Source organism: Ceratocystis lukuohia, assembly GCF_044167205.1.
Source record: "Ceratocystis lukuohia strain C4212 chromosome Unknown Supercontig2_pilon, whole genome shotgun sequence".
In the NCBI taxonomy this organism is placed as follows: domain Eukaryota; kingdom Fungi; phylum Ascomycota; class Sordariomycetes; order Microascales; family Ceratocystidaceae; genus Ceratocystis; species Ceratocystis lukuohia.
In genome coordinates this window covers 2,790,783-2,818,546 of record NW_027263521.1, presented here as the reverse complement: position 1 = coordinate 2,818,546, position 27,764 = coordinate 2,790,783, and the positions used below count along the sequence as shown (strand labels likewise).

Here is a 27,764-nt window from a genome sequence, read left to right as displayed (position 1 = left end):
CCCTTGTTGCATATCGTCATCCATTCGTTAGGGCCTTGGGAGCCTTAGAAGATCACTTATTTATCGCCAAATAAAGCCCCAATTGCTAGTCTACACCTAGAGGGAATAGAGCCAGCTTCGCCAAAAATGTCACCTGGGCACGGACTCTGGCCGCAGCACACAGACGTTGTGGCTAGTGTTCAGCATCTCTTCATTCGCAAATCTACTGATTTTCCTGTGCTAGTGTCTATGACCTAGGCTATGGCATAGGCTTGAGGATATGATGACGGGAGAGGGAGGGGTCACGCAGTCTAGACCGTCAGGACTTGGTCGCTAGTAATATCGTGTCTACGTATTATGCACTAAGAAGTGGGAGAGTAAACTGCTACCAACCTTCTGTCCCCGTCGTGATTCACCAGGCCAGCGGTAATGGCGATTTCCTGTCCGTTTTCTTCTTTGGCGTGAAGAGTCCGAAAATTCCGCTCGCTCTTGTCGGCGGGGAATTTCCCGAGGTGGCACTACTGAGCGAATCTCCCGTCATCGCTCTCTCTTTTATCGAGGTTGGATCAACATGTGAGGCTAGGAACAATCCCCATTTCCCTTTGGAGTTTGTCCCGCTCCAGCACCAGTGGTTGGGCGACACAAACGCAATGTTGCTGATAAGATCGCCCTTGTTGAACGTGAGCCAGTCGTTCTTGCCTTTGATTCGTGGGGTAAACTTCCATCGTGCAACGGCTTGCACTGTACTCGTTGATTTGCGTTGGATCTGGCCTGCTGGGGGCGGCTCAAGGCGGACTACGTCAAACGGGAAGGAGGCATAGCGGTTGTCGTGGTATCCCATGCACCATTCACCCTCATACCTCTCTAGAAATTCTATTCCAACGATGCGAGCACCTTCTGCCATTTCAAATACTGGCGTATGATCGTTGAGTGTTCGCATGCCGTATATGCTTTTGATAGTTTCCTTGCAGATTGCAGTTGGCATGTTACTGATCTCCTCTGCTTTCTCAACAGTCAAAGAAATGGCCTGAGGGCTCTTGACGTGCAGATCATAGTTGTTTATCAAGTCCTCGGGGACAGTTGGCGATTGAACAATTTTTAGCTTGTCAATATCCGGGAAAGGTCGGGGGTGTCGAGACAGGTGGCTCAAGAGGTCATTCTGAGTAAAGAAGATTGTCGCATCGCTTTCTTCGACAGTTTGCTCCAAGTCCACACAAATCAAGCATGCGTAGAACTGTTCATCGTTGCGGCGTGTCGCAACATGACTCTTTTGCAGCAGACGAGGCCGGAACCCCATGTCGCCGAAAGTGAAGTTGCCACGATCTATGCTTGCGTGTTAGTATTATCTATCGAAGTTGGCATGGTGCTTTACAAGGTCTACTTGCCGTCATTATTGTGGTCATGTTTTACATCTTCGTAGTCAAGCTCAAACATACAGTGTATGCATCTGGCTACCACACGAGAGCCCGTAAGAGTTTTTTTCCGAATTGGCGTGATACTCTCTTCGCCATTAAGGACAGCTCTTGCCCCTTTGCAAAAGCCTTTAAAGATGTGGTATGAAGAGTCGTTGGTGATACGCACGGGATTGTAGGCTTTGGAATTGGGCCCGATTAGAGCAGACGAAGAGCTTTGTTGAGTGGGGCTTTCAGTTTCTATAGGAATTGGGCCATCATCAAACACTACCTGTGAAGCATCACTCATAGACACTATGAATGCCTGGGAGCTGCCCGAGTTGCTAGCGCTTAAATGCTGTGAAGTCAATGCCTCAGGGAGAAAGTGGTGGGAGGGCAAAGCTTGTGATTGAGAATCTGACTGAATAGGTTCGCCTTCGGGGCAGTAGTAGGAGGGACATGAACCCGCGATGCGGTGGTAGCCCCGGATGCAGAGTCGGTAGAAGCCGCCCCATCATAAGCTGTAGAGACCGGGGATGCTACAAAATCTGGATCGTGAGAATGTCTAGCCTGACCTAAACTATAGGGATTGGTTGCTAGAGGATGTTGCCCGGATTTAGGTAGTATAGTAGACAGCTCAGGCCCTGGATTACGAGTTTCCGATAAATTAGTCGATGTTAGAGGGTGAGAACATGTAGGAGACATGGTCGAATCCGACCGCGGCTGGTTGACTGCAGGGCAAGGGTGAGAGCAGGTTTTAACTAAAGAGCTAGGCAATGCCGGGAGAGGCGATGTATCAGGAACTGGCGAGGCCACCTTAACTCCTGGTGCTTGCCCTACACCAGGCTTTAAACTGATATCCCATGGGTTTTCCGAGGGTGGTTCAGGAGGCGCTGGTGCTGAGGGTTGGGACAATGGCACCGCAGGTGCTAGCTGGAAATGTGATGTTTGTGGCTGGGGTATAGCCTCCGGGTTGAGTGCTATACCCTGAGGCTTTTGATGGTGAATACCTATGGCATCTAGTTGAGAAACTGATGCGGTCGATCTTTGGTGCGAATGACCGGTAGCTGTATTATGGGGATGTGGCGACGGTACAAATGAATTGTTTGTGTCTGTTTCGTCATTGGTCGTGGATATGCCCAAGTGCGGGAAAGCGTTCATTGATCCATTGTCATTTGATGAGCCGCCATAAATGGATATGGGCCTGTTAGCTAGTGGTTCTATGCGCATGCGCATCAGTATATCATAGATTCGAGGAGCAGCCTGCCTCGAAGCTTGCTGAAGCTCAGTGTATTTAGAAACATCGAAGTGATCTAATTCAGTGTAGTCGTCGAATTCCCAAAGTAGGTCGTTAAGCTCAGTACGGAAGGCGGCAATATCGTCTGCTACAAAGTTAGAGAACGTGCCTCACACATTTGCGCGTTGTACAGTAGGATTAGGAGAGTTCTCACCGCTTGCCTTGACAGCATCGACAAAACTAGTGCCAAACTCATCGGCGTGGCGTTGGCACTGCGGCTCGATGCGTTTCAAGGCCCTCCCGCCCTCCTTAATTAGACTTTGGGCAGCCTTTGCCATTTCCGGGTGGCCACTGCCCGCAACATCAACTGCGGCGCGGCCCTTTTCAACGATATCACGGAAAGGCGTGAGGATGAGATCAGCTATCTGATCCATGGTTATAGTGATTAGTATTGACGGGCCCCTGATTTACTGGCGCTATCGTTATGTGGGACTATAGAAATGAGGCAGAAGTTCATAGAAGGGGCCTGCCAGATCAAGATGTGATGATACAGGTAGTAGCTGAAGAAAGGCAGTAGTTCGAGAGAGGGCTGTCGAGGGGAAGACAGAGTTTTCATGCCTTCTAAAAAGGATACTGAGGATGGGTGACGAGGATAAGATGGTAAAAAGAGGGAAATAGAGATAAGGCGAAGACTCTCATAGTTGAACGGAAAAGGCATGCAATAACGAGGACAAATATTACCTAAGCACTCTTATGTATCGGGCGACGCTGGTTATCAAGATGTAATATGGGAGCAAATAGCGGACTAGAGGAGCCATAGCGAAGAGTTATCAAGCCTTGAGGAGCTTCTTCTGTCTTCTACCCTCACTGCCCATGCCCTGTCCCACGTGGGGGGAGAGTCTAGTAGCGCTACAGGCTAGTCCAGCGCGCACGCTGCCTAAATGCTGCTCTCGATGCTCGATGCTTGCTTTCCGCAGAAGTGCTGCTACTAGTACTACCCTCCTGTGTTCCTTCCTATCCTTGTACTCGGGCGCGAAGGCGCAGATAGGCATACCCTCAACACAAGAGACACAGCTCTTCTTTTTTTATCCGTCGTCTTCCTGGTCTGAATATGTCCATTCATCAGCTGAACAGGCTTGCATACATTGCTGTACGCTGTATGCCCCAGTAGTAGTTAGGAGGACAGCTGCCTATATCTGGGTATAAAAGCCCCGTATCATGTAAAGACTCCGCTATCCAGCATGACGTAGCCGATAACAGGGCTTGTGCTTGTTTGCATGGACTATGAAACACCCCGTGTCAATGGTTGAGGAAGCTTAAATTGGCATGAGTAGGGATACCTACAGTTGTCTTATTGTGCTCCTAGGAAACCGGGCGTTTGATGCGGAGTATTTATGTAGAAATGGCGCTCGTTATCTTTCGCAGTTTTGCACTATACCCTGCAAGGCTAGCTTCATCCACAGACACAGAAAGTCTCCTAAAAATCCATAACTCAAACTCCATGTTGGTGTTGGGTTGCTTGACTGGGCTCTCGTGATAGATGCTCGCCCCTTGGTAGCTGGTGAAGAGTGTTGGTCAGCTACGAGTGCTAGCAGCTGGTTAGTATCTTAGTGGTTAAGATTGGGAAATGTTTAGCCCATGATCCCTATTCGCATTAGTTAGCTGGGCTAGACGGAAATGTGGTCTTTATCCAGCTGGAGACTATCAATCGATGTGATATTAGCCGAATATTAACCGAGAGATTCTCACCAGCGAGTAATGACTACCATGAAGAGGCCCTGAAGCTCTGCATATCGACACGCTCTCTATGGGCGTTGAAATTCCTGCCCCTCGAAAGCCCGCGGACTTGTAGCCTAGAACTATACTACTCACAGCCTCTAGAGCTGTATCACAGAAAGTTTTCCCAGCCCTGAGTTTTTAAGACAATGATTTAGTCATCATAGAGTTATGTAGCTAGCTAGCTACCTTGACATGTCCTGTGGGGCGCAGTTAGCCATGAACAGGCCGGCGGTTCCAGCTCATCAAAGCTTATTGAGCTTGCTTCAACAATACAAGCCCGCCAACATTTATTCCATCTCCAGTCGTTAAAACCGCCAGAACTACACCCATAGCCTTCTTCCTAATTGCCGCTGCTTACAATCGATTATAACCATCTTGGAGCCATGAGCGACCCCGAAAAACAAACCCTTATTGACTTGGAGGATGACGAGAAAAAGCCTACCTCGTCACCACAGGGCCAGAAGTCTCCCATGCGCCGTGGGCCGCCGTTATTGAAAATCCCTATTATCATGCACCTGCGTGGTCAGAGATTGATTCTAGCGTCTGCTTCCCCCCGCCGCCGCGCTCTTCTTAGCCAGGTGAATGTGACCACTTGGTGGCTTAATATAACACCAAAGCTTCGTGAAGCTGCAAGACTGGACCGCTAACATCTACATTGATATACAAATAGATTGGTCTCACGGGCCTTGAGATTCGGCCATCGTCGAAGCCCGAAAACATTGAGAAATCGACACATACTGCGCATGAATACGTTACGGCCACTGCTACCCAAAAGGCGCTAGATGTCTACCAAACTATTATTTCCGAGGGCGAGGCGGACTCGAGTTTGGCTGATCCCACAATTCTAATTGCTGCTGATACCATTATTGTCTCACGCGATGGACGCATCATTGAGAAGCCACGTAACGAGGCCGATCACATCCGCATGCTCAAGCTGCTGCGAGACACCGAGTTCCATTCCGTGCTGACTAGCGTCTGTGTGATGGCACCCCGCGAGGATGCCCAACACCCCGGCTACGAAATCGAGACGCACACCGAGGAGACCAAGGTGTGGTTTGCGCCAGAAGATGACGGGCTCCCCGACGATGTGATTGAGGCTTACGTTAAGACTGGCGAGGGCGTGGACAAGGCTGGTGGCTATGCTATTCAGGGCATGGGGGGCATGATTCTAGTAGACAAGGTGGATGGAAGTGTCGACAACGTCGTAGGTCTGCCAGTGCGACGAGTGTTGGCTATGGCAGAAAAGGTGATTTTCAAACAGGGCCACCGCTCAGATGATGAGGAAGAAGAATAGTTGTCGCTCGGTTCATAAGTCCTTTCCACGGACGCGGCAATGCTGTATGAGAGGATATGCATCATGATGTCTGGCAAAAAGACATACTATACTCTGCCTTTTCTCATCTAGGCTACTGATGTCTGGCACACGAGCAAGCTGTCCACAAAGCTTTGATACCAACACAGGGCAATGTTTATTCTGACTTCTACATTAACAGCATCACAAACAGCATCACAAATGCTCCGGGTATTACTCCTTGTATTTTGCTTCACGCTGAAAGTGCTGTAGTACATTACGAAAGAGCCTGTACTAAGTATCTGATATAATGGTGGGATTTACTAAGAATCGCCTCGAACATAGCTAAATATAGTGGGGCTCATCTTCACCGTCTTGCTGCATAACCCCGATAAGGCGCCTTTCCCTTTAACAGTAGTACCAACCCCTTGTGCATAATACAAGCTTAAAACACCATTCGCATCGTGGTATCAATTTGGCGAGCTCTACAACAAGGCCATTTTCTCTACACAACTCCCTCAGGCCTTTCCTCTTCCAAGCACCCCAGAGCTAGGGAGCTACGCATTGGGTACTTGATCCTTTAAAAGTTCGCTTTGCATCAGAGGTTTCGATCTGTCAGTGCTCTAGAATTTGCTGGCGTTTGCTTCCTGCTCAACAAGCTCAACTTCTCCTCCCTCTCTTCTTTTCGACATCCCTTGGCCAGTGAGCCAGACAGTATCCTCCTGTTCAACGCCCTTGACCAGACCCTCAATTCCTTTTGACGAATCTTTCAACCCTTTGACACAGTGGGCTTGTCTGCCAGTAATTAATTGGTGTAAAGCTAGGGGGTGTCATCATGTTGTCGTCGCCATCTCTATCCAGGCTTTCATCAGCCTTTCTATCCGCGCTATCCTGCTTGCCAAGACCCATATTTGGGATATCAACATCCTCGTTGGCCTCGCCCTCTTCCCTGTTGCGTGTCTTCATTCTTTGGATCTCGTTGACTATGACCGCAGCCAATGCTTTTAAAGAGCTCAGTGATGATGTTCTCCATTTACTCCCTGAAGTTGGAGACGACTTTGCCATTGATAATCATCGAGGCCTCTTGGCCCCGCTGCTAATCACTCGTGTACCCGGCACTCCTGGGCAAATTGCTGCGCAACGGCACTTTATTGACTTCTTTTCGCAAAGTTTACCAAAGTGGCATATTGGTATTCACAATATCACTAGTAAAACCCCCGCTACCGGTGATGATGAAATTCCTTTTGTCAACTTGTTCTTCACTAGAGACCCACCATGGGCCTCGAGCAGCGATGTAGGCAGACTTACTCTTGTGGCGCACTATGACAGCAAGTATACGCCTAAGGGTTTTATTGGCGCTACAGACAGTGCAGCGCCATGTGCTATGCTCATGCATGTGGCGCGGAGTATTGATCAGGCATTGACTGATAAATGGGACGCCATGGAAGCCAGCGGCGAAGCGGGCATGGATGAAGAACGCGGCGTTCAGATTTTACTCCTTGATGGTGAAGAGGCCTGGGTACAATGGACAAACGAGGATTCGTTGTATGGGTCAAGGTGAGTTGTGTATTCTGCGCCGTCCACTTAAAATCATATGACAACCAGCTAACTACGGCGTATTTTGAAGAGCTTTGGCAGAAGACTGGGAGTCGGAGGTTTACCCCGCCATGTCTACATTTCGTAACCGTTTAAGTTCTATCGATCTTTTTTTGTTACTAGATCTTCTAGGTTCGCCTAATCCCAAGGTGCCGTCTTACTTTTTAACCACGCATTGGGCGTATCGTAATATGGCAATGCTCGAAAAGCGTCTACGGAATCTTGGTAAGCTAGAGTCCACTGTGACTGCGCCTTTCCTACCAGAGATCGACAAGGCTACCGAAGACTTCAAATTCCCAAGCGGCATTTCTGATGACCATCTGCCTTTTATGCATCGCGGAGTTCCGATTCTTCATATCATCCCGTCGGACTTTCCCGATGTTTGGCATAAGATAGAAGATGATGGCGAGCATCTTGATATTGCAGTATGCCACGACTGGGCTAAAATTGTCACTGCTTTTGCCATTGAATGGATGGAACTAGAGGATTACATAATATCAGCAAGAAAGGGCGAATCTGGAAGTTCTCCTAACGTGCGAAGAGATGAGGGCAGCCAGGAGGGAGGTGGAGATGTACACGGCCAATACGCCTCGGCCAGATCGGAGCTATGATGGCGGTCTACTCATGGTCGAGGGGCGGAGGAAAGCTCCGTTATCTCATCCACACGCAAACTGGCTGGACCTGGTACAAAGACAGTAAAAATAAGACTACGGAACGAATATATGAATATGAATACACATCCACAATTTTGACATCCCGAGTATCACATTGAGAAGGTAAAATATGAAGGATAAATAGCTTCTGAGATCTTGATATGTATACATATATAAATTGCAGTTATGCGCTTACTTCCCATATTCCTATTATTTTGGATATCGGTAGTCTTCATTGTCTTTACATATATTAGTTGGCTGAAATACAGTTTCACATGTTGTCTTTCCTACTTGCTCGCTAAATTTAGTTCCGATATATCTTAAGCGCCACGGGCAGCTCCTTCCACAGCGCCACAGTTCAGCGACGCCACACCCTGAGCTTATAGCTGTCCTTCTGGGATCAGCAACTCGAACTTGTGGCTCAGGAACAATTACGACGCATTACAATTTGAAGATAGCTGGCTAGAGAGACGTTTTGGCTTTGAGCTCTTGTTTATCTCTTCCGCTGATTTTCCTCGTTTCCTTATCTTCCTAACTTTGCTGTGTTGAGTGCCTCTCGCGTGAATTTAATTGCTGGTTTCTACAGTTCTAACCAAACGCACCACTATTAAAAAATTCAAGCTTCAAGAAGCTCTCGCGATATCTTGTCTCAACACGTCATTACACCTTGTCCTTGTGCACTTTTTCTGGTACCAGCTCCTATCAGAACGATCGATACCTTACAGTCGCCATTATGAGATTAATCCAGTCTCTCTCAACCTTGCTGCTGGCAGTAGGCGTTGTTAATGCAGCTACGTGGGATTTCAAGGATGGCAGTGTTAAGATCAAACCTAAGAAGGGTGAGGTTGTCACTCAAAGGTATGCCAATGCTTTGCCATTCCGCAATCACCAGTGCGACTCAGAGATGAGCCTCTTTCTTTTTTGCCTTGAAGCAAAGTAAAGAATTCCAAGATAGTGGCACAGAGCTAACTATCTTCTTATCATCCTACAGCTTCACTTCTTCTAAGCCGTCGTCCCTGACCCTTGATGTCACACCTGCCGACAATATCATCGTCTCGCTATCTCCTTCTCTTGATGGAAAGGTGCTGAAGCCTCACCAGGTTATGCTTATGCTCCGCGACATCGACTCTGGTCTTGAAGCGCCTTTTGGATTTGCTGTGCGCGAGAGCGGCAAGAGTATCGCTAAGCTTGTACGTTCAAAAGAAAACAATGACCGAGGGGCTATCTCCTAATTGGCCTTCGGTTGCCTGGCTTTCGTCAATATTCAGAAATACACCCATAGATATGTTTCTAACATTTTTTGCGCTACTTACAGACCTTCAGAGATATCCCTACGCCTCTACAAAAGGCTTCTAAGCTCGAAGCTCACCTTATTCTTGGTTCCTTTGGCTCCGAAAAACCGCTAAACAAGCCTATTTTCTCAATTGCCCCAAAGCCAGATGACAAAACTCCCTTCGAGGCTCCCGGTCGCTACGAGAAGAAGCCCGAAATTAATCATATTTTCCGACCCGATCCCCAGAGCCCGCCCAAGACTGTTTCTCTTGTCTTTGCGTTAGCAGTCGTCACCGCTCTCCCTATCCTCTTTGGCTCTGTAAGATTGCCCCTTCTAGAGTTCATTTTCCAAAACATCAACTTTCGTTGCTAATTCTTCCTATTTTAGTGGCTTGGCCTGGGTGCCAATCTGTGTCACCTCAAGAAGGCCCTCTCATCAATCGCTGCTATCCCGCACATCCTCTTCTTTGGCTCCATCGTTGCCATGGAGGGAGTCTTCTTTATGTACTACACTGCCTGGAACCTCTTCCAGGTTCTACCCTTAATGGCCATCCTGAGTGCGACTGCTGTTCTCAGTGGCTCCCGTGCTCTGGGCGAGGTTCAGGCACGGAGACTTGCTGGTGAACGGTAGAGGCTTATCGTTTGTAATGCGAAATGTACTTTTGGACCAATGGGGGAAGGAGGCAGGGTGGCGGCAATCGTAAATACACAGGACGCTAGATAGTCGCCTGTATCAATACGTTCTTGCAACATTGGAGGCCGACGTGTTTTTTTTCCAACATGAATAAATCTACAGCTATGCTATACGCTATATGGTTCTAGCTAGTAGTATATGTTAGATGTTCCTAATAAATACTACTAAGCCAAGACATGAATCGTAAATACCGCAGTAAATACGCTTCCTTTGTCATGGATTCAAAGATTCAATGTGCATGGGACTAATGCCTGACGTCACAGACCTCTTTCCTTCTACTAACAGGGCATCTAATAGTGATTTAATTTCCTAGTTTAATGTCAATCTTCAATATCATCATCGCTCAATACAAGCTTCTCTACTAGCGGCATATTTTCAGCCTCTAGTCTGGTGGGTGAATCTTTTTGCTTAATCGCCGTGCGCTTCTTGCGTGGCAACACCTCATCTGTGGGTTTGTCTGTAGCCCATTGCTCGCCTGCATCTTCAACACCGAGATCCTCGTCATCTTCACCCAAAACTTCTTCTGATTGCCCGCTAATGCCGTAGAAGCTCACAATCTTTTCGATGTCCTTGAGGCGCAATGCGGACATAGACACGCTATGCGCTGGGTTGTTCTTCTTTCCACGTAGAATAGCAGCCATGGCAGGGAGTCGTTCAAGCACCATTTCTTTGCGTCCCGCATTGCCTAGTGACAACAAGGGCACAGGCTCTCCACTAGGGGGGGACGTAGATTGTTGAGCTGTTAAAGGTGCAGTTTTGCGTGGGATTTCTGCATTTCCACGACGAAAGATATCGGCCCCCGCAGTGACATTATGCTGTGGTATATATTTATCACTCTGTAGGAGCTCTGAGGACCAGTCATCAAGTAGTCCTTCAATTTCCTCGCGTGTTCGCCACAGCTTAATGCTTGTCGGGTAGAACATTTTAAAGGCATCAGAGCTACCACGACTAGGATGCTGTTGACGTTTGACAGGGCACGGGAGGCCATGGAGAAGACCACGCACAGCAACTTGAAAAGCCATTTCGTCTTGACGAAGAATGTAACTGCCAGTATCTCGATTCGAAAGTCCAAGATACGACCCACGTCCTCCAAAAAAGACGTCCCATGACGGGCAAAGAAGGTCCGAGTCTGAAAGTGCGTCAATGCAGGCATTAACATGGTCTATAGACGTTGGCAGGTCTTCACTATAGCTCGTCTGCTCGCAGGATAGCGGGTAGTTTTCATGTAGCGCAGATACAAATGTGCTTGTGTCTGTCCCAATTTCGTCAATGAGAGTCTCTACATTCACCAACGAAGCCTTTGGACGTGAATGTCGGGCTAAGAACGGAGGAAGCTTTTCGGCGGGATTGTCTTGCAGACCATATTCCTCCCTCTTGTTATACACAACCTTGGCTACAGCGTGAAAAATACCAAGACTAGACTCGCGCTGGGATATTTGCTCCAGGGTGGCCTCTTCCGCCCTTGTTAGAGATACATTACGTATAGCTTTTTTCGGCTTTGAGAAGAGAACGCGAGAACCCCAATCACCATCTTGGTCGCCCTTTAGACAGAGGAATTCTAACGAGGAGATGGCACTTCGAATATCGCCAATCTCGCCCAACCGTTTCAGGACAAGCGGTCCAGGTGTGCGTTTCCTTCCAGATTTTCGAGCTTCCTTGAGAACAACCAACTCTAAAGCCTTGGTCAAGATCGAGGGCGCAATAGCGTTAAATTCAATTACCGTAGCACCGGGATGTCTCAATATATCAGGTCCTAGAAGTCTGTGGGCAGTAAAGCTATCAGCCGAAGCTGATGTTGTCGTGAGCAGAGTTTCTGATACGATCATGACAATAGGAACAATAGGCTGCTTGACTCTTTTGTTGGCAAACATAGCCAATGTGGGCACGTTTGATGTCAAGAATTCGACAAGGGCATTTCTAAAAGAAGCCAAAACCGTTGATGAACGGGTATACGTATTGGGAAATTCCTCAATCAAGATGATGCGTCGTGTCTTGTCATCGTAATTGAATGCATCCAGTTTCGAAGGTATGGCTTCGGACGCATCTGTATCAAGGCTACCAAAGGTGCCGCCAACGCCAATGAATGACTCGAATTGCCTAGACGCAGACAGGGTGCTACCAAAAAGACCGCCAGTGGGGTTTTTCCACTCTAATATTTCGAAGCCCAAGCTTTGGGCCAACAGTTTAACTGTTGTTGTCTTTCCTGTGCCTGCAGCTCCTTTAAGCAATAAAATGCGTTGTCGTGTTAGTCCGCCTAGGACATCCGAAAGCCATCGCCGCACATCGGATACTTTTTTCTTGTGTACTGCTAACTCGTCTAGGGTTGTTGGTCCAAATTGCTCCGACCATGGCCTTATATCGTCATGATCAGCTTTTTTGGCTACCACACCTGGGGCGCTCGGCCTTAAAAACATATTTCTTGGCTTTGAACCAGATGCAGGAAAGAGCTGCGATGATTGTGATGAGACAAGCGAAGGAGTTGGCGTAGGGATAGATGTTCTAGTCGATTTAGTTCCTGTGGTCGTTTGGAACCTTTTTTGAGCACGTTGTCCTACTAAAGAAGAGACGCTTGTAGCATTTTTTCCATCATCATCGTCAGAAATCAAGTCAGTTATGTCGTCGGCTGAAGGTATATTTCGGGGCCGTTGAGCAAGGGAAATTTTGGCAGCCTGGGAGGCTTTTTGATTCTGGGCTTGTCGTGAGAAGATAGATATAAGGTCCCCAGACAAGCTTTTGTCCTCTACTTTTGGCTTCTTTTGCACATGAGAGTGAGAAGGGTTAGAACTCCAAGAGGAATCGGCCATGTTCTTCTTCTAAGATTGAGAGCAAGTTAGCAGGCCATAGAGGGCATAGGATCGGCCATGTTAATGTGATGTGCCTTACGTTCAGACGGGATCCATTCTTGGAAAGGCCGGAGGTGCTCGTAGCCGATCTAGTCTTCAGCATCGATGTGTCCGCAAAATGAGAAGCGTCTGGGACATCATCCCCTTCGTCGTCTGAGTCGATGACCCGTTTGCGTCGCCTGGTTATTGGTGCCATAATCGTAGTAGTCTACCGAACTTCTAGAGGGCGTTTTTTTTCTTCAAAGAGGTTGATGTCGTCGCGACCAAATTTCAGGTGACTTGGTAGTTTCCCTATCTCTACTACCCTCTTCACCAAACACGCAACCAGCAAAAAGTGGCTTCGAGACGAGGTTTGATGGTGAAGGCTCAAAAGGCAGATTGGGGGGAGAATCAATTAGGGAGATGCATAGAAGAAAATAATTGCTCAAAAATGAGGACAGAAAATTTCAGTCTCATATTGAAGAGAAAGAAGGCAGGAGGTAAGCTTAGATGAGGGTTCCTTCCTTATTATCTTTCGAGCTTATGCCAATGTCCATCCCATGGCATGACGCTGGAATTGTGCTGTAGAACTTGGAGGACCATTTTAGGCAAGCACGCGCTATTGGGTTTATAGCAGGATGGAGTGAGCTTAATAAGCTTAATTAGATATATTCATAACCCTAGGGTTGCAATATTGGTTACAACACTTCAATTTACTTTTCTTTGAAAATAGTCTTGAATCAAGCCTAAGGCTTCCAGCCACCAAATTCATCTGCAAATAGCACAGCTGCTAAGAGTATTTTCTCATCAGCATCTTTCCAGGTTTCAGCTATATCGCGCATTGATCGTAAGGCTGTCACATTCTATAAGTTAGCGCATGTCCTTGGCTTTCTGAAAGCGGGCTACGGCTGCAACTTACAATTGACGTAACTTGCATCCTGGAACCATGGTGATTCTAGTGCCATGTTTTCGACATACGACCATTGCCTGCCTTTGAGTTCGCCAACGTCGGCGTAATTGGTGTCGATTTCAGGCCTTAGGTTAGAAACATAGGCTGCCAAGGTCATGAGCCACCAGGAGCGTACAAGTTTGATGTGGCTCTCCTTGGGAATAAACTGCAAGATGATCCGAATAGCATGGCTTGCCGCGAGCACTTGTGCCAAAGCTTTACTATGGGATTTGCTTTTGCGTTTCACAGAGGACACTAATAGCGCTACAGCAACCTCCTGGGATTCTCGAAACTGCTTGGTTAAATCGTCCAGTATCCAGGCATTCCAGTATTCCATCATGAGAGCCTCATGTTCTTGGAATAGCTGGGGGATTTTGTCTGGGGAAGGTTCCGAAAAGACCTGGTCAAATCTGTCATCTTGTCGTACTTGATCTAAAAGGTCCTTAATTGACCCTGAACTTCTGGAGGATGGCTCTGCGTAGAATTTGCTGTTCATGTACTCGGCCGTGTAATCATACTCGGCGCTAGACAAAGCAAAAGCCTCCATAGACAGCTCTTTGCTGTTGATCTGAAGTGAATTGGCCAAGTGAACCAACGGATTTCCCACTGTATAGAAGGTCAGCATTAAACATATGGTTGGTGTTACAGCATGTCACCCAAAAAAATGTGTATCTATATGAACTTACAGCCGCTCATAAGCCCGTTGAATAGTGGTTTAGGCCCTTGAAACAGGAAAGTGCCGACAAGCTTTCTCCAGTCATAGTTGAACGTCATAACCAGAGCATCTTCGAAATAGTCTACCGTGGCTCGCTGATACTTTGGGTTGCCGTAAAAGTCTTGCCAATCCTCATCAATCATCTCACTCGGCGAGTCTTCCCATGGGCCGAGAATCTTGGCGTATTCATCATACAATGCGTGTAATTGTACGTGGTTAGCACCCATGGCATATGCTGAACACAGCAAAGGACCCAAAGGGTTTTGAAGCTTCATTTCCGCGCCAAATAAACATGCGTAATTGGAGTGATTAGCCCGTAACAAGTGCTTGAGACTGCGAGAATTGTGATCCTCCATAGTTTCGATATCCTGATGAGGGACAGGTAGTATGTCAATGCTCTGCGCTTGGGGGTTTACCAGGCGCCTGACCAATGGTACATATCCCAGGATTCCCGCCATGCTGATGATACTTGTTTCTTTGCAATGCTGACGTTATGTTGAAGCGAATTATGATTGAAGAGTATGTGGGGAAGAAAGAATCTGACTTGAAGGACAGCTAAAGCGTCTTGTGATTGTTGAATTTCACTTGATTTTCCTCAGCTTTTTCTCCAAGCCTCTCAAATCCGAATGGCCTGTTGTTTTGCCCCTGCTTTTTGCACCAAGTTCTGTTGGGGTATCCAACAAGAAATCTTAGCCAAGCCAAGCCATTGTTCTACCCCACTTCCATGTAGCCCGCCCGCCCACTTGACATTAGATTAACCCTAGCCCATGATGAGAAACGCTTTTTGAACAGGACAAAATAAAACCTCTCCAGTGAATATATTGAACAAAGATACTAAATCGGTAATCGATACATATGTCTTGAGATGTTGGTAGAGAAAGAAAAAAAATCCCAAGAAGCAAGAAGAAAATACAAAGGACTCAATGGATCATATGCAACCTGCAAACCTCTGGTTTGTATGCCATGTACGACAAATCCTCCCCCACACTGCACCAACTTCAGCACTTGAACTATAGTGCTGTGGTATCATGTTTCAACAAAGCTCTTCACCAACGAAACTGTTGAGCAAACTAGGCTGTCTTACTTGCCTCTTGAATCTTGGAGTCTGCCTCTTGCTGCTGCTTCATCTCACGGACCTTGGCCATGACTACTTCGCGGAAAATGGCACCCTTGATGGTCTTGGACAGAGTCCGTTTGCCTTCGGGTGAAGCAGGTTTATCAGTGGGCTGATCAGCAGTAAGGGTGCTTTGGTCAGGCAAATCCGAATCTTCTGGGTCCTCTTCCAGATGCTTCAGGGCCTCAATACGGTTGGTGAGTTTGACAAGTTCGATACCGCGGCGGAGCTTGGCCTTTGCCATGTAAGCCTTGATTTCGGGTAGCAAGTTGTGGTCGGTGGCGCTTTCACCGCTCAGCCACGGGTGGTTGAGAGCCCGCTGTAGAGTGATGTTGAGTCAGTAAAAAATCACACGCTGTATCCACTTGGACTGCAAAAGACGATATAGTCCTCTATGCGACACGAAACAAAAAAGCAGGAAGAATCTTACCTCGCTGGTCCAACGATCACTGGGGTCGGGGCGCAACAAGCACATGATAAATTCCTTGGCGTCGTCACTAACATCCTTCCAATAACGTTCGTGGAAGACAACCTGACCGTTGGTGCATTCATCGATAAGATCCTGGAGGTTTTCCGAGCGAAAAGGTGAGTAACCACAAAGAAGGGTGTAGGTAATGACACCCATCGACCACATGTCAACGGCCTTGCCATGGCCACGCTTGAGCATGACCTCAGGAGCAGCATATCCAAATGATCCAGCCATGGTAGTCAAGACCTCGTCCTTTCTATCGAGAGTTTTCGCAATACCGAAATCCGCAAGAACCAAGCTAGAATCAAGATCGCGGGTCTGGTAGAGCAAGTTTTCGGGCTTAAGATCTATTGATATACGTAAGACATCTTGTTAGCGGTTTCTCTACTAGCTGATATATGAAAGGGACAAACAATGGCACTATACCTCTGTGGACAACATTGTTCTGGTGTAGATAGTTGACAGCCTCTAACACTTGCTTGATTGTTTTAGAAGCATCCTTTTCGGTGAACTTGCCCTGCTCGCAAATACGATCGAAAAGTTCGCCGCCAGTAGCAAGCTCGGTAACAATATAGTACTTGTCCTGAATATTTGAAGAAAGTTAATTTCGCAACCAAAGAATGAAAGATGGCTGACGCTGGCCCGCCTCATACGCACCCTTGATTCAAACCAATCCTCAAATCTGACAATGTGGGGGTGCTTGAGAGTTTGAAGGAGCTTTAGTTCGTCGTAGACCATCTGCTCGTTTCCCTTGACGCTCTTCTTCATGATAATCTTGATGGCAACCTTGCCCACGGGACTATCGGCCTCACGGACAATACCGTAGGTGCCAGCGCCTAGGGTTCTGCCGAATTTGTAGTTTGATCTAGAGCGAGTGACACTATGGTTAATCTATGTATGAAGAACGGTGCGGGTACGGCGTTATTGGGTGTGAAAACAGGCAATTTCAATAGCCCAATGGATTGAGAAGAGGCGCACTTTTTTTCATAGCTCTCAGGCTGACCGGCGAGTTTATTGAGCCAAGCTGTAGTTAACATGACGCGATGGTTAGCAAGTTATGCATAGATGTTGTAGCTAGAATTGCCAAACAGGCAGTTAGATCTTGGGGGAACTTGGAATCTTGACTTGCAGGCCATTTTGAGGGAGGGGAAACAGCGGATGAATTTGAACAACGTAGCGGGTAAAAGCGAAAGAAGACAAGAACGGTTGTATGTCGTCTAAATGAATAACAACGCTGGAAATTGAAATAGGACGTTTGGTATAGAGAAAGTAGTTGGCGAGTTTGAGAAGGGAGAGATAAGCTTGATTTACATGAAATCACCAAGTTCAAGAAGAATCAGAAAAATGGAGAAGAAACCAGTCCAGGAAAAAAAAGGCCAGACGTTCCAGCTGATATTAAAAAGACAAAAAATGTACTGGGGAGCTAATGCCCAAGACGAACGTTCGGGCTTAGATTTTGGGGCGTTTTGCGGGCAGCCAATAGCTCAGGAGGAGTGCGACTTCTCAAAGAATCTTAGAACGGCTTTGGCGCGGGGCTGAGTTGAAATCGAGGGGCTGTTTTATGGGCTTCCGGTAGCAGGGGTGTGGGCAGCAAGTCCAGGTAAGATCTAGGGGGATTTGAGGTTGTGGAGGTTGAACTGAACTAGGGGCAGCCTTCAAGCAAGCGCAGGGTCAGTTAGCGAACATTGTTGCCTCATGGTGGATAATCGAGTTTTCGGATTACAGGTGGTAGGTAGGTGACGTAGCATAAACACCTACCTTGCATCCTTACGGACACTTTGAAGGTTCTGGAGGGAGCACAACGAACCTGAAGTTATTTAGGTTGAAGACAAGATGATATTGCATAGGGACGGGTGGATGATGACTGCCGAAGAAGGAATAAGCAGGGAGAGAAGCGGAGGGAAATAAGGATGAAGTGGAAAGTGGGAGAAGAGGAGAAAAAAAGATGCGAAGGTGCTTCCAAGGCTGGGCTACAAGATTGAGGCGACGCGAGGCATGAGGGAGGGAGGGAGGGAGGGGTGGGGAGGGGTGAATGTGAATACTTGTGCAGACAGGTATCGATTAGCAGTGTTATCTATGGATAGGTACTTCTGTGTACACACGTAAAGTGAAGCCACATGTCCCTTTACCTACAGGCAGGAGCATGTTCTTGGCTTCCTCTTTTGTAGGCATTTCAACTGTTTTTTTTTTGAACAAGAAACTTCAGTCAGAGCTGCCCAACTACAGCTTACCTACTCTTGGGCCGTTGTTTGGCTGCCTATTCAGTAATATAAGCTTGACATGGACGCCTCCTACAGCCCAGGTCACATTCAAGGGTAGTCAGTTTAATATATGCCGTACGCCGTGTAGATGGACTGTGCACGCTCTACAAGGACTGTGCTCTGCTCTTAACGGACCTAAATCATAACAAAGATAATGCTTTGCGTTCAGTCCACAAATATGCTATTTTGCAGCGATGAGCTGAAGGTAGGTTCAAGTCAGAATGAAATGTTGATAGTAACAATACTGAGTGTACTCGTGCTGTTGCTGCAACTAATAGCACTGTGGGACTTTCGTATCAATGGAGATATCGGTGGTTTGCTAACCCTAATATAACCCACAATCCCAACCCAACGTCACTAGTGAACTTTCTCGTTTTCCCCTCTATCCATAGTCGACTATGACTTCATATAGCAGGCACTTTCTTATGTCGACTTGTAAGCTGAAAATTACTCGAAACTATTGTGACGCCTCTTCACTCTATGTAGTACAAAACAACGCAGCAGCAAGTCTTAGAGCAAGAAGAGGGGCCAGAAGGGCTAATACGGCCAATAGGCATAAAAGGGATGGATCTAGATTTAGTGCAACGGGTTACCCAATAGTGGATCTCATGAATCACCCTACATTAACTAACATTGTCCATGAATGTGCCCCAAAAACTTGATTGTTTGTTTCTTTGCCTAATGGCAGTGGTGCATGCTGCTATTATAGCCCTACCTTGCACCTTTCACCCTTAGTCTCATTTAATAAGAGTTGGAATACTCATTCAGACGTCATTTGCGAGTTCTCGCATTCATCAAACCCTGTTTTAATGCTGCAAAGCCCCTCACTATTTTTCGCTACGTGGGCTGCTTAGGCTTCCCTTTGTCCCTCCTTTCAACAGAGTCTATAGCTCATCACCATTTTGACGTGAACATCCTTTTACGGCTACCTGACTCCTACCCGCCCAAACCGCAAAATAACTACCATCCTGTACGACTGAGGTGATCGTCATAATGGCGTCGAGCTTCGCTGCTAAACGGCTCTCCAAGGAGCTTGCCAAGGTGTGTTGATGGTATCTTTTGTGCTTCCATTGAAGGTAGACGTATCGCACACTGCCTCCCAAATGCTATTACGTGCAGACATGGTGATGTAGCTCAAGAGTACTCCGAATAGCTGACAATGAGACATGTGACCCCAACCGTGTTCTAACACACTCATTCTTTCGTAGATGTCTGGAACAATGCCTCCAGGGATTACATTGGTGTCGGCTGATAACTTCGAGAAATGGTATCTTGATATTCAGGTCCTTGACGATAACCCGTTGTATCGCGGTCAGACGTTTCGCCTGAAATTTGTCTTTTCAAAGCAGTATCCTATTGGTATGTATACATATGACGTACTGTCTGGCTCTGGTATTACGCCTGTGTACCTTCTATTGCTAACAGGACTCACACTGCATCTTACAGAGGCTCCTGAAGTGACGTTCGAGATATGCAGCGAACCACCGCGCCAGGTTCCCATACATCCTCATATCTATACCAACGGAATCATATGCTTGGACTTGTTAGGGACGCAAGGCTGGAGCCCTGTCCAAAATGTTGAAAGTGTATGCATGAGCCTGCAGAGTATGCTTACTGGAAACACAAAGAACGAACGTCCTATTGGTAACGACGAATTTGTGCGCAACAACCGTAGCCGTCCCCGCGACATCGGTTTCTTGTACCATGATAATCAGGTGTAAAGATGAGGATTCTAGGCCTTCTTGTGATGTTAATGTGTCGGTTCTTTTCCTTTTAGCCTAACACTACAAGCCGCTACGCTTCAGGGAATGGCTGTCTTTTTTGGCGCTTTGTGTGAGAGAAATATGCCACCATGAAACATAGCTACATAAATTTACAGCATGATTTCCTCCAAGTCTTTGTCGTTATGTCGGGCGCTGCATTTTGATCGCCGGTTGTCTTCGGCAGATTCTCGGTAGTACTATGTGCAATCACAAGCCCCCCACATTTACAGGCTCCTAGAGCTACGAGTTAGCTGCTAGCATAACAACCTCAGCTTTTCAATAGAAGTTCCATCGCCATATATCGTGGGCTTTACTCTTCTCTGACCAGCTCTCTACACTCCCGAAATGTCGTCCCAGCCGGGGTTCAGCACGGACCAAATCCGCGAGCGCGCCCGCAAAGCTCTGCTCAATCTTTTAGAGGGGGTAAAGTTGTCTACATGTTTCTACTATGATATCATGCTGTGCGCTTGAACGCAAGCTAATCTGCTGTGTCTACTCTTTCCCCTGGGTTAAATAGGTCCGTGGTAAAAAGAATGCCATCATCGATCGGAGTCTAGTCGGCCCTATCGGCACCATTGTTAAAGTCACGACCCTCCAAGAATACGGAGTCGACAAGTTCTTTGTTCTCGAGAACGATAACGCCGATACTAGCCAACGCAATGTGGTCTTCATTGCACGTGGTGAAAGCGGGCGCCATGCCTCAATGATTGCAGGTCAGTAGTACATCTAGTACATCTAGTATATATATGTATATTGTTTTTAAAAAACAATACTACAATAGGGCATTTCAATAACTACCATAGTTATTGAAATGATCTATGACGAACTACTGAAACAATGCCATGACATGGTTGGCCGTATGCTTCTGCCCTACAGAAACGCTTTTGAGTATTGATTTTGAGCAGTATTGTATATGGTGGCCTTGGGCTGTATTGAGGCGCGCTGCTGACATTATTGGTTTTATCTATGCTACAGATCAAATCAATAGATTACGCCGTGAAAGTCAAATCGGCCATGACTTTCATATTTTTTGGGTGCCGCGACGTACGCTAGTCTCTGATCGATTACTAGAAGAAGCTGGAGTCATGGGAGACGTGACGATTTCCGAGCTTCCTCTCTCATTTTTCCAGCTAGAACGCGATGTTTTATCATTAGAACTAGACGATGCTTTTCACGACTTATATCTAACCAAGGACACCACTCCACTATTCCTCCTTTCGCGAGCCTTGATGGAGATTCAGCAGACACACGGGCTGTTTCCGCGGATTATTGGCAAAGGTGACAATTCTAAGCGAATCGCCGAAATGTTAGACCGCATGCGTCAAGAAGCTCTTGCTGGACAAGACCCAACCGACAAGACTCGACAACGGTTGACGCCTAGCACCAAGATTGAGAGCGTGATCATTGTCGATCGGGAGGTTGACTTAGTAACCCCCCTTCTTACCCAACTTACCTATGAAGGTTTAATAGACGAGGTATTTGAGATAAACCACAACCAGGCCAAGGTTGATACAACAGTTGTAGGTGCCCAAGCACCTACTTCCGGGGCTAGCTCACAGACTCGAAAACGCGCCATTCAGCTCGACTCTTCGGATAAACTGTACGACCAACTCCGTGATGCCAATTTTGCCATTGTTGGGAGTCTGTTAAACAAAGTGGCGCGCAGGCTTCAAAAAATCCAGAAAGACTATGAGGTGAAACAAAGCTCACAGACAATAGCCGAGCTTAAAGAATTTGTTGGCAATCTTCCCGCTTTTCAAGCCGAGCAGCAGAGCCTCCGGATACACAGTGGACTTGCCGAGGAGATAATAAAACACACTCGCGCAGAGCTTTTCAAGGGCCTGCTTGAAGTACAACAGAATCTTGCTGCCGGAGCTGATCCGTCGTCTCAGTTTGATACTATAGAAGAATTGATTGCACGCGACACGCCTCTTAAAGAGGTTCTGAGACTTCTATGTATCTATTCTTGCATTTCTGGCGGCATCAAGCCCAAGGAATATGACCAATTCAAACGGCTTATTCTTCAAAGCTACGGATATCAGCACTTGCTCACGCTTACGAACTTGGAGAAGCTCCAACTCATTCTTCCGAAAACATCGCCTCTTTCTAATGTCATCCCCTTGTCTGCTAATGCTGGAGTCCCTGGAGAAAAGACTAACTACCAGTATCTCCGGCGGCAGCTGCGTCTCATTGTGGATGAGGTGAAAGAAGATGACCCTACTGATATTGCATATGTATACAGCGGATATGCGCCTTTATCTGTGAGACTGGTCCAATGTGTCCTACAAAAACAGTATCTCAACTCATTTGCCAAGGCTAGCGGAACGGGGACTAGTGTGCCAGCACCCATACCAGCAGCAGTGGGCGGGGCCGGGCAAAGTCAGGGCTGGCATGGATTTGAAGAGACTGTGAAGCATGTCAGGGGCCCTACGTTTTATCAGACTCAGAAGGGCGAAGAGGACAAGGCCGCCAAGGCTCGCGCGTTACTATCCGGCGCTAAGGAAAGACAGACGGTGTTTGTCGTGTTCGTAGGTGGAGTGACGTTTGCCGAGATTGCGGCTCTGCGCTTCATTGCAAAGCAGGAAGAAGGTAGTTATTTGTTTACTTGCAGTGAGCCATGCCTCATATTGTTCTTGTTGCTAATTCCTTTTACTTTTTTTCGGACAGATAAGCGTGATATCGTTATCTGCACTACCTCAATAGTTAGCGGTAACAGAATGATGGACGCAGCTATTGAGACTCGATCATATGCAAAGAAACCCGTACAACCTACTCGAGATACTACGATTTAGACGGGTCAAGGTGTTGAAGTCGAGTTGATGGCCCGGTTATCGGCCTTGTGTAGTGAGAGGGCTCTAGTAATCACGAGCTATAACCGATGAGAAAGAACACTGGGTCTTATGGAGCGAACTGATGTAGATGACGAGTGGTGAATGCAGTAAATACTTACATAAAAGCGAGCAAACGTACTATACAAACCCAAAGTCATGCATCTTGACTTGGGTTACAATATCTCGTTCCTCCAAGGCTAATTAGTACAATCACGTGATCACAGCGGTGATAGCGCAACGACAAAATAACGATGGAAAATGGGTCCCACCATGAACATTGAGTTCATGTTAAATGCTGGAGAGAGCAAACGCCTACCAATCGAGGTTGATCTGGGGCTTTTACACCTATATGTCTATTTTAACCTGCTTTGTGCCAAAGCCTTGTTCGCTCCTATGTGCAGAGCAAGGAGTGCGACTTACAAAGAACAGCAGCAATCAACGAGGAAGCCAAAAAAAAGAACAGAGGTGAAGTACTTCAATTGATAAACCACAACCGAACTCTTGATCAAGACTTTCGCAGATTTGATATCAATTTTTTAATTGCCCACGGACACATTGAAACCAGCGGATATCATTACGATTGATAAAACCATATCGCACCACACTCACACCATAGCCGACAGACTAAGAGTGGCATATTCACGACGTATGTATATATGCACTCCCAACAAGACAACCGCGACTTCTTGGTGCCGGTAGTCACCCACAATTGCATTGCTTGCCTCACTCAAGAGTCGCTCTTTAAGTCGAGAGTCTGCTGGTCAATATATTCCATATTTTTCCATCTATTATATGCAGGCTTGTATGTATGCACAGAGATTCTTTACATCGACCTCTGTACGTTCCTACAAATTTGGGTTCAATACTGACAATTCTAGTTCACCAGTTTCGGTTATTGCCGCTGTTGTATAGCCTCTGTCTTTCTCATTCCTTCCATTTCATCTCCAGCGCCAACGCCATAATTTTTTTCTTCTTGCCTCTTTTCTTTCCTTCATATATTCCCACTCCCTTTATTCACGCCCCTTTTTACGTTGTGGTTTTCGCTCGAGTCCGTGCCAACCATCATCACTTTCGCTGCTGGCAGTTTTATGAGAATATGAGCCAGCGCATCCTTTGCCGGCTACATAGATTGTTGTGTGTTATGAGACACACCTTACGAGCAACTGCCACAAGCGCTGTCAGAGCCAACTGCATTCTTTCATAGCCTTTCGTGTCTGCTTCTGCTAAGGAGCAGAGCCGCCTCTTATCACGGTTCACATATCTTCGAAATACCACTATTCTCGACTTTTCTGCACGTCATCTCACAGCACAATCGCGAAAGTAATGAATCTCGGCTCCGGGAGAACATCATCGCCTGTCCTGGCTCCGGCCCTATCATCCGATGGCCATCCAGAACCAGGCCGAGGTGCCTGTATGAAACACAAAGAGGCCAGTCCATGTCCGGATCTGCCTGTGATGCTGTCAATAGAAACAACAGATACCAAAAACTCCTGCTCACAACCCCCGCTATCAGACACTTCTTTATCATCGTTGTCTGACTTCGAGTCGTTCACATCTCACGCCGATGACTTTGGCGAGCAGAACGTCAAAGTTGATAGTGATAGCCAAGATATGATATATAAGGCTGAAACTACAGCTAGTAAATCGGGGGAGATCTTAATGAATGAAGATGAACATATCTGCTCTCCCTCTAATAACTCAACTCCTCTTTCCAATCAAGAGTGAGTGATCATCTATCCTCGGAAAAAAAATGGCCTCCCTCCTTTCTTTGCTAACATTCGTGTAAAAAGTGATCGAGCCGATGATATAACAGTGTCACATGATGAGGACCTCACAGCAACCATACCTGGGACTTACTCATCAGCTAGCTCACCATTCCACGACAATTTTGATCGCTCTGATATCTCATTGTTAACACCGTCAAACATTGCTAGCAAGGCGACTACCCCTATCCACGCGGTAGATCAGACCATATCTCTTTCAACAAGCCTCCCAACTTCTTTCCGGCCGGAACACACCCCGAAGATTCAAAACTCCACTCCGTCTTTGGCAATCCCCTCACCAACAGCACTGGGGGAACTTGAAAATATATACATACAACCTAGGTCATCAATACCTCATCACATACAGCCTTCAGAGTATGCATCTCAATGCATCACCGCTGCCGAAATGTGTCGGCTGAACCCGTATGCCCTTCATCTTGGAGAAAACAAGCTTTTACGAGCGTATATATCACGATCACAAGTTACCACTTATCTCAACATAAGAAACGGCATCGTAAGATTATGGGCTCGTAACCCACAAGTGGCTGTACTGCGCAAAGAGGCTATTGGCTGTGCTGGTCGGGGCTGGTTCAAAGTGGCATCGCTATGCTATGACTGGCTAGTCCGCAATAGTTTCATCAATTTTGGCTGTGTACAGTACCCTAGACAATCTGTATGCCTCCCACGAGGAACAAAAAGACGGAAAACTATAGTCGTTATTGGAGCGGGGATGTCGGGGCTTGGCTGTGCTCGCCAGTTAGACGGCCTTTTCCAACAATATTCTCATGATTTCATTTCTAGGGATGAAGAGCCGCCTCGAGTTTTAATCCTCGAAGCACGGCATAGGGTAGGCGGAAGAGTGTATTCTAAACCTTTCGAGTCCAAGCCAGAGGATGGTTTCAAGTCTGAAGGCAAGAGGTGTACTGCAGAAATGGGCGGCATGATCATTACTGGATTCTACGGTAACCCACTCAACTTTTTGGTTCGTGGGCAGCTCGGTCTCCAGTACCATTGCCTTAGACCGGAGACTACACTCTATGATTCTACTGGATTTCCTGTCGACATAAAATCCGATCAACTAGTTGAGCATTTGTTCAATGATTCACTTGATCGCGTTAGCGAGTATAAATTCGATATCAAGGTGCCACCATTGGTCGTTGGCAATGTTCAGTTCATCAGCGAGGGGCGAGATAGCAGTTCTGACGGTGGCTGGACGCTGAAGCAAATCGACGATGCAGGTAACATCGAATCACCTCCACTTCTGCAACGGCAACTCGTATCTGACGAAATTCGATCGGTTGGTGATTTGTCAAAGTATGGGTGTGCTTCAATCAAAGCTCGGGGAATGGGCTGGCCTTTGAAATCCGGAATTGAAACGGCTACGACGATCAATCTTGATGCAGCAGCTCACGCGGAAAAAGCATGTATGGGCTCGGTATTTGAGGAGGCCATTAACCAGTACACCCAAATTTTGGACTTGAACCCTTTGCATTTTCGTCTTCTTAACTGGCACGTAGCCAACCTTGAGTACAGCAATGCCACCGACCTCCACAATCTCAGTCTCGGTGGGTGGGACATTGACGCCGGAAACGAGTGGGAAGGCAAGCACACCATGGTCATTGGAGGATATCAGTCAGTGGCCCGCGGCCTGCTAATGTGTCCTCAGCCCTTGGAGTGTCGCTTCAACTCACCAGTACAAAAGATTGTCTATGATCCCGAGGCAGCCTCTACAGGCCATGACCAGAAATGTGCAGTAATATGCGAAGACGGCACGACAATCGATGCCGACTATGTAGTCTGCTCTATCCCGCTTGGTGTATTAAAGGCGGGCAATGTCTGCTTCGATCCTCCATTGCCTGAGTGGAAGAAGGGAGCGATTAAACGCATTGGTTATGGGGTTTTAAACAAGGTTATTCTCACATACCAGGAGGCATTTTGGGAGACTGATCGGGATATCTTTGGGATATTACGAGATCCTTTAAATCCCGAAAGTGTCTCCCAGGAGGAGTATGCCGAAAGTCGCGGCCGGTTTTTCCAATGGTTCAATGTGTCAAGCAGCTCAGGCCTACCCTGTCTACTTGCATTAATGGCTGGGAAAGCGGGGTATGCCGCCGAGAAAGAGGATGATAAGAGTCTTGTTCAAGAAGCGACAACGCTGTTGCGGAAGGTCTTTGGCAAACATGTCCCATACCCTAAGGAGGCTATTATAACACGCTGGGCCTCGGACAAGTATTCGTTTGGAAGCTATTCATCTTGTGGTCCTGAAATGGAATGGGATGACTACGACACACTCGCCAAGCCCCTGGGTAATCTTTTTTTTGCTGGTGAACACACCATTGGCACACACCCAGCCACGGTACATGGTGCCTACATTTCTGGTCTCCGTGCAGCGTCAGAGGTTTTCGATTCATTACTTGGGCCACTCCAAGTACCAGAGCCTCTTTTCCCAGCCAAGCAAGCTTCTGGTAGTTCTCTTAAGCGGAAGGCTACCACACTACAGGACTTTGAAAAGCAACTGCGCCACCAGCATGAGCAACACTTCCAAGAGTTTGTTGTGGCTAAACTTGGGCCTGCACTAGTCCATCCTAAACCACCGCCAAGCAATGTTTATTCCTTCTTTCGGCGCGAGAACACAACAGTTATCCGGCAGCGCTGCTTGTCCCGGCGGCATTACCCCAAGGGCAAGATTCCGCCCAAGGATATGTCGCAAATGGCATCCAAAATGTGGCGTGAGCTTTCGCCGGACGAACGCTCCTTGTGTGAAAAGCGTTACCAGACTGTCATAGTCGAGTATAAGAACTTAATCAATGACTTGCCGCGGGCTGAGATGACGCGTCAGTCGCAGGTTGCTGAACTGCGTGAACAGTTTGACAAGTTGTTTCCTCTCAAGGGTCCCCATCAACAGAACCAAAAAGATATATCAGTCAAGCCTGCGGGAACGCATAAAAGCGAGCGTCATAAATCCGAGACCGATCAACCGGCGGTAGTAGGTATTGCCTTGCAGGAAGTAAGGGATCCAGTGTTTATCGACACGGAGTCCGGTACCATACGGCTTTCGGGACTCCCTGCGCGTAAAACAAAAGTAGTCAGCTATGTTGAGGACGATAGTGATTTAGAAGGGCTGTAGATAGCGAAAAAAAACAGAATTACATTAGTCTTTTCCAGTATCATTACTACAATAGAAA

At 47.2% G+C, this 27,764-nt stretch overlaps 9 protein-coding genes across 9 annotated transcripts; 5 read left to right on the top strand and 4 right to left on the bottom strand.

The window, feature by feature from the left end:
* Positions 1-391: 391 nt before the first annotated feature.
* Positions 392-3,041, bottom strand: HOO65_020699 (sh3 domain-containing protein; the record flags this gene model as incomplete). The annotated part of the gene is made up of 4 exons (XM_071006457.1): positions 392-1,302; positions 1,416-1,662; positions 2,211-2,752; positions 2,822-3,041. The coding sequence occupies 4 exons, from the start codon at positions 3,039-3,041 to the stop codon at positions 392-394; spliced, it is 1,920 nt and encodes a 639-aa protein (XP_070861337.1).
* A 1,728-nt stretch (positions 3,042-4,769) lies between these two features.
* Positions 4,770-5,680, top strand: HOO65_020698 (Maf-like protein C3G6.03c; the record flags this gene model as incomplete). Its single annotated transcript, XM_071006979.1, has 2 exons — positions 4,770-4,964; positions 5,057-5,680. The coding sequence occupies 2 exons, from the start codon at positions 4,770-4,772 to the stop codon at positions 5,678-5,680; spliced, it is 819 nt and encodes a 272-aa protein (XP_070861336.1).
* Positions 5,681-6,662: 982 nt separating this feature from the next.
* Positions 6,663-7,884, top strand: HOO65_020697 (Glutaminyl-peptide cyclotransferase; the record flags this gene model as incomplete). Its single annotated transcript, XM_071006844.1, has 3 exons — positions 6,663-7,234; positions 7,305-7,357; positions 7,406-7,884. The coding sequence occupies 3 exons, from the start codon at positions 6,663-6,665 to the stop codon at positions 7,882-7,884; spliced, it is 1,104 nt and encodes a 367-aa protein (XP_070861335.1).
* Positions 7,885-8,659: 775 nt separating this feature from the next.
* On the top strand, positions 8,660-9,829 carry HOO65_020696 (Dolichyl-diphosphooligosaccharide--protein glycosyltransferase subunit 2; the record flags this gene model as incomplete). Its single annotated transcript, XM_071006860.1, has 4 exons — positions 8,660-8,784; positions 8,918-9,116; positions 9,242-9,517; positions 9,587-9,829. The coding sequence occupies 4 exons, from the start codon at positions 8,660-8,662 to the stop codon at positions 9,827-9,829; spliced, it is 843 nt and encodes a 280-aa protein (XP_070861334.1).
* A 383-nt stretch (positions 9,830-10,212) lies between these two features.
* On the bottom strand, positions 10,213-12,306 carry HOO65_020695 (Rad17 cell cycle checkpoint protein; the record flags this gene model as incomplete). Its single annotated transcript, XM_071000134.1, has 1 exon — positions 10,213-12,306. One exon carries the CDS (start codon positions 12,304-12,306, stop codon positions 10,213-10,215), a length of 2,094 nt encoding a protein of 697 aa, XP_070861333.1.
* Positions 12,307-13,460: 1,154 nt separating this feature from the next.
* Positions 13,461-14,836, bottom strand: HOO65_020694 (Questin oxidase; the record flags this gene model as incomplete). The annotated part of the gene is made up of 3 exons (XM_071006781.1): positions 13,461-13,567; positions 13,634-14,269; positions 14,350-14,836. 3 exons carry the CDS (start codon positions 14,834-14,836, stop codon positions 13,461-13,463), a joined length of 1,230 nt encoding a protein of 409 aa, XP_070861332.1.
* A 612-nt stretch (positions 14,837-15,448) lies between these two features.
* HOO65_020693 (putative calcium calmodulin-dependent protein kinase protein) lies at positions 15,449-16,998 on the bottom strand (the record flags this gene model as incomplete). The annotated part of the gene is made up of 5 exons (XM_071006721.1): positions 15,449-15,811; positions 15,923-16,308; positions 16,388-16,544; positions 16,619-16,805; positions 16,940-16,998. 5 exons carry the CDS (start codon positions 16,996-16,998, stop codon positions 15,449-15,451), a joined length of 1,152 nt encoding a protein of 383 aa, XP_070861331.1.
* Positions 16,999-19,215: 2,217 nt separating this feature from the next.
* On the top strand, positions 19,216-22,777 carry HOO65_020692 (Vacuolar protein-sorting-associated protein 33 -like protein; the record flags this gene model as incomplete). The annotated part of the gene is made up of 8 exons (XM_071006343.1): positions 19,216-19,263; positions 19,431-19,581; positions 19,648-19,939; positions 20,000-20,055; positions 20,314-20,408; positions 20,503-20,698; positions 20,862-22,595; positions 22,653-22,777. The coding sequence occupies 8 exons, from the start codon at positions 19,216-19,218 to the stop codon at positions 22,775-22,777; spliced, it is 2,697 nt and encodes an 898-aa protein (XP_070861330.1).
* Positions 22,778-25,510: 2,733 nt separating this feature from the next.
* HOO65_020691 (flavin containing amine oxidoreductase) lies at positions 25,511-27,706 on the top strand (the record flags this gene model as incomplete). The annotated part of the gene is made up of 1 exon (XM_071000133.1): positions 25,511-27,706. The coding sequence occupies one exon, from the start codon at positions 25,511-25,513 to the stop codon at positions 27,704-27,706; it is 2,196 nt and encodes a 731-aa protein (XP_070861329.1).
* Positions 27,707-27,764: the final 58 nt, after the last annotated feature.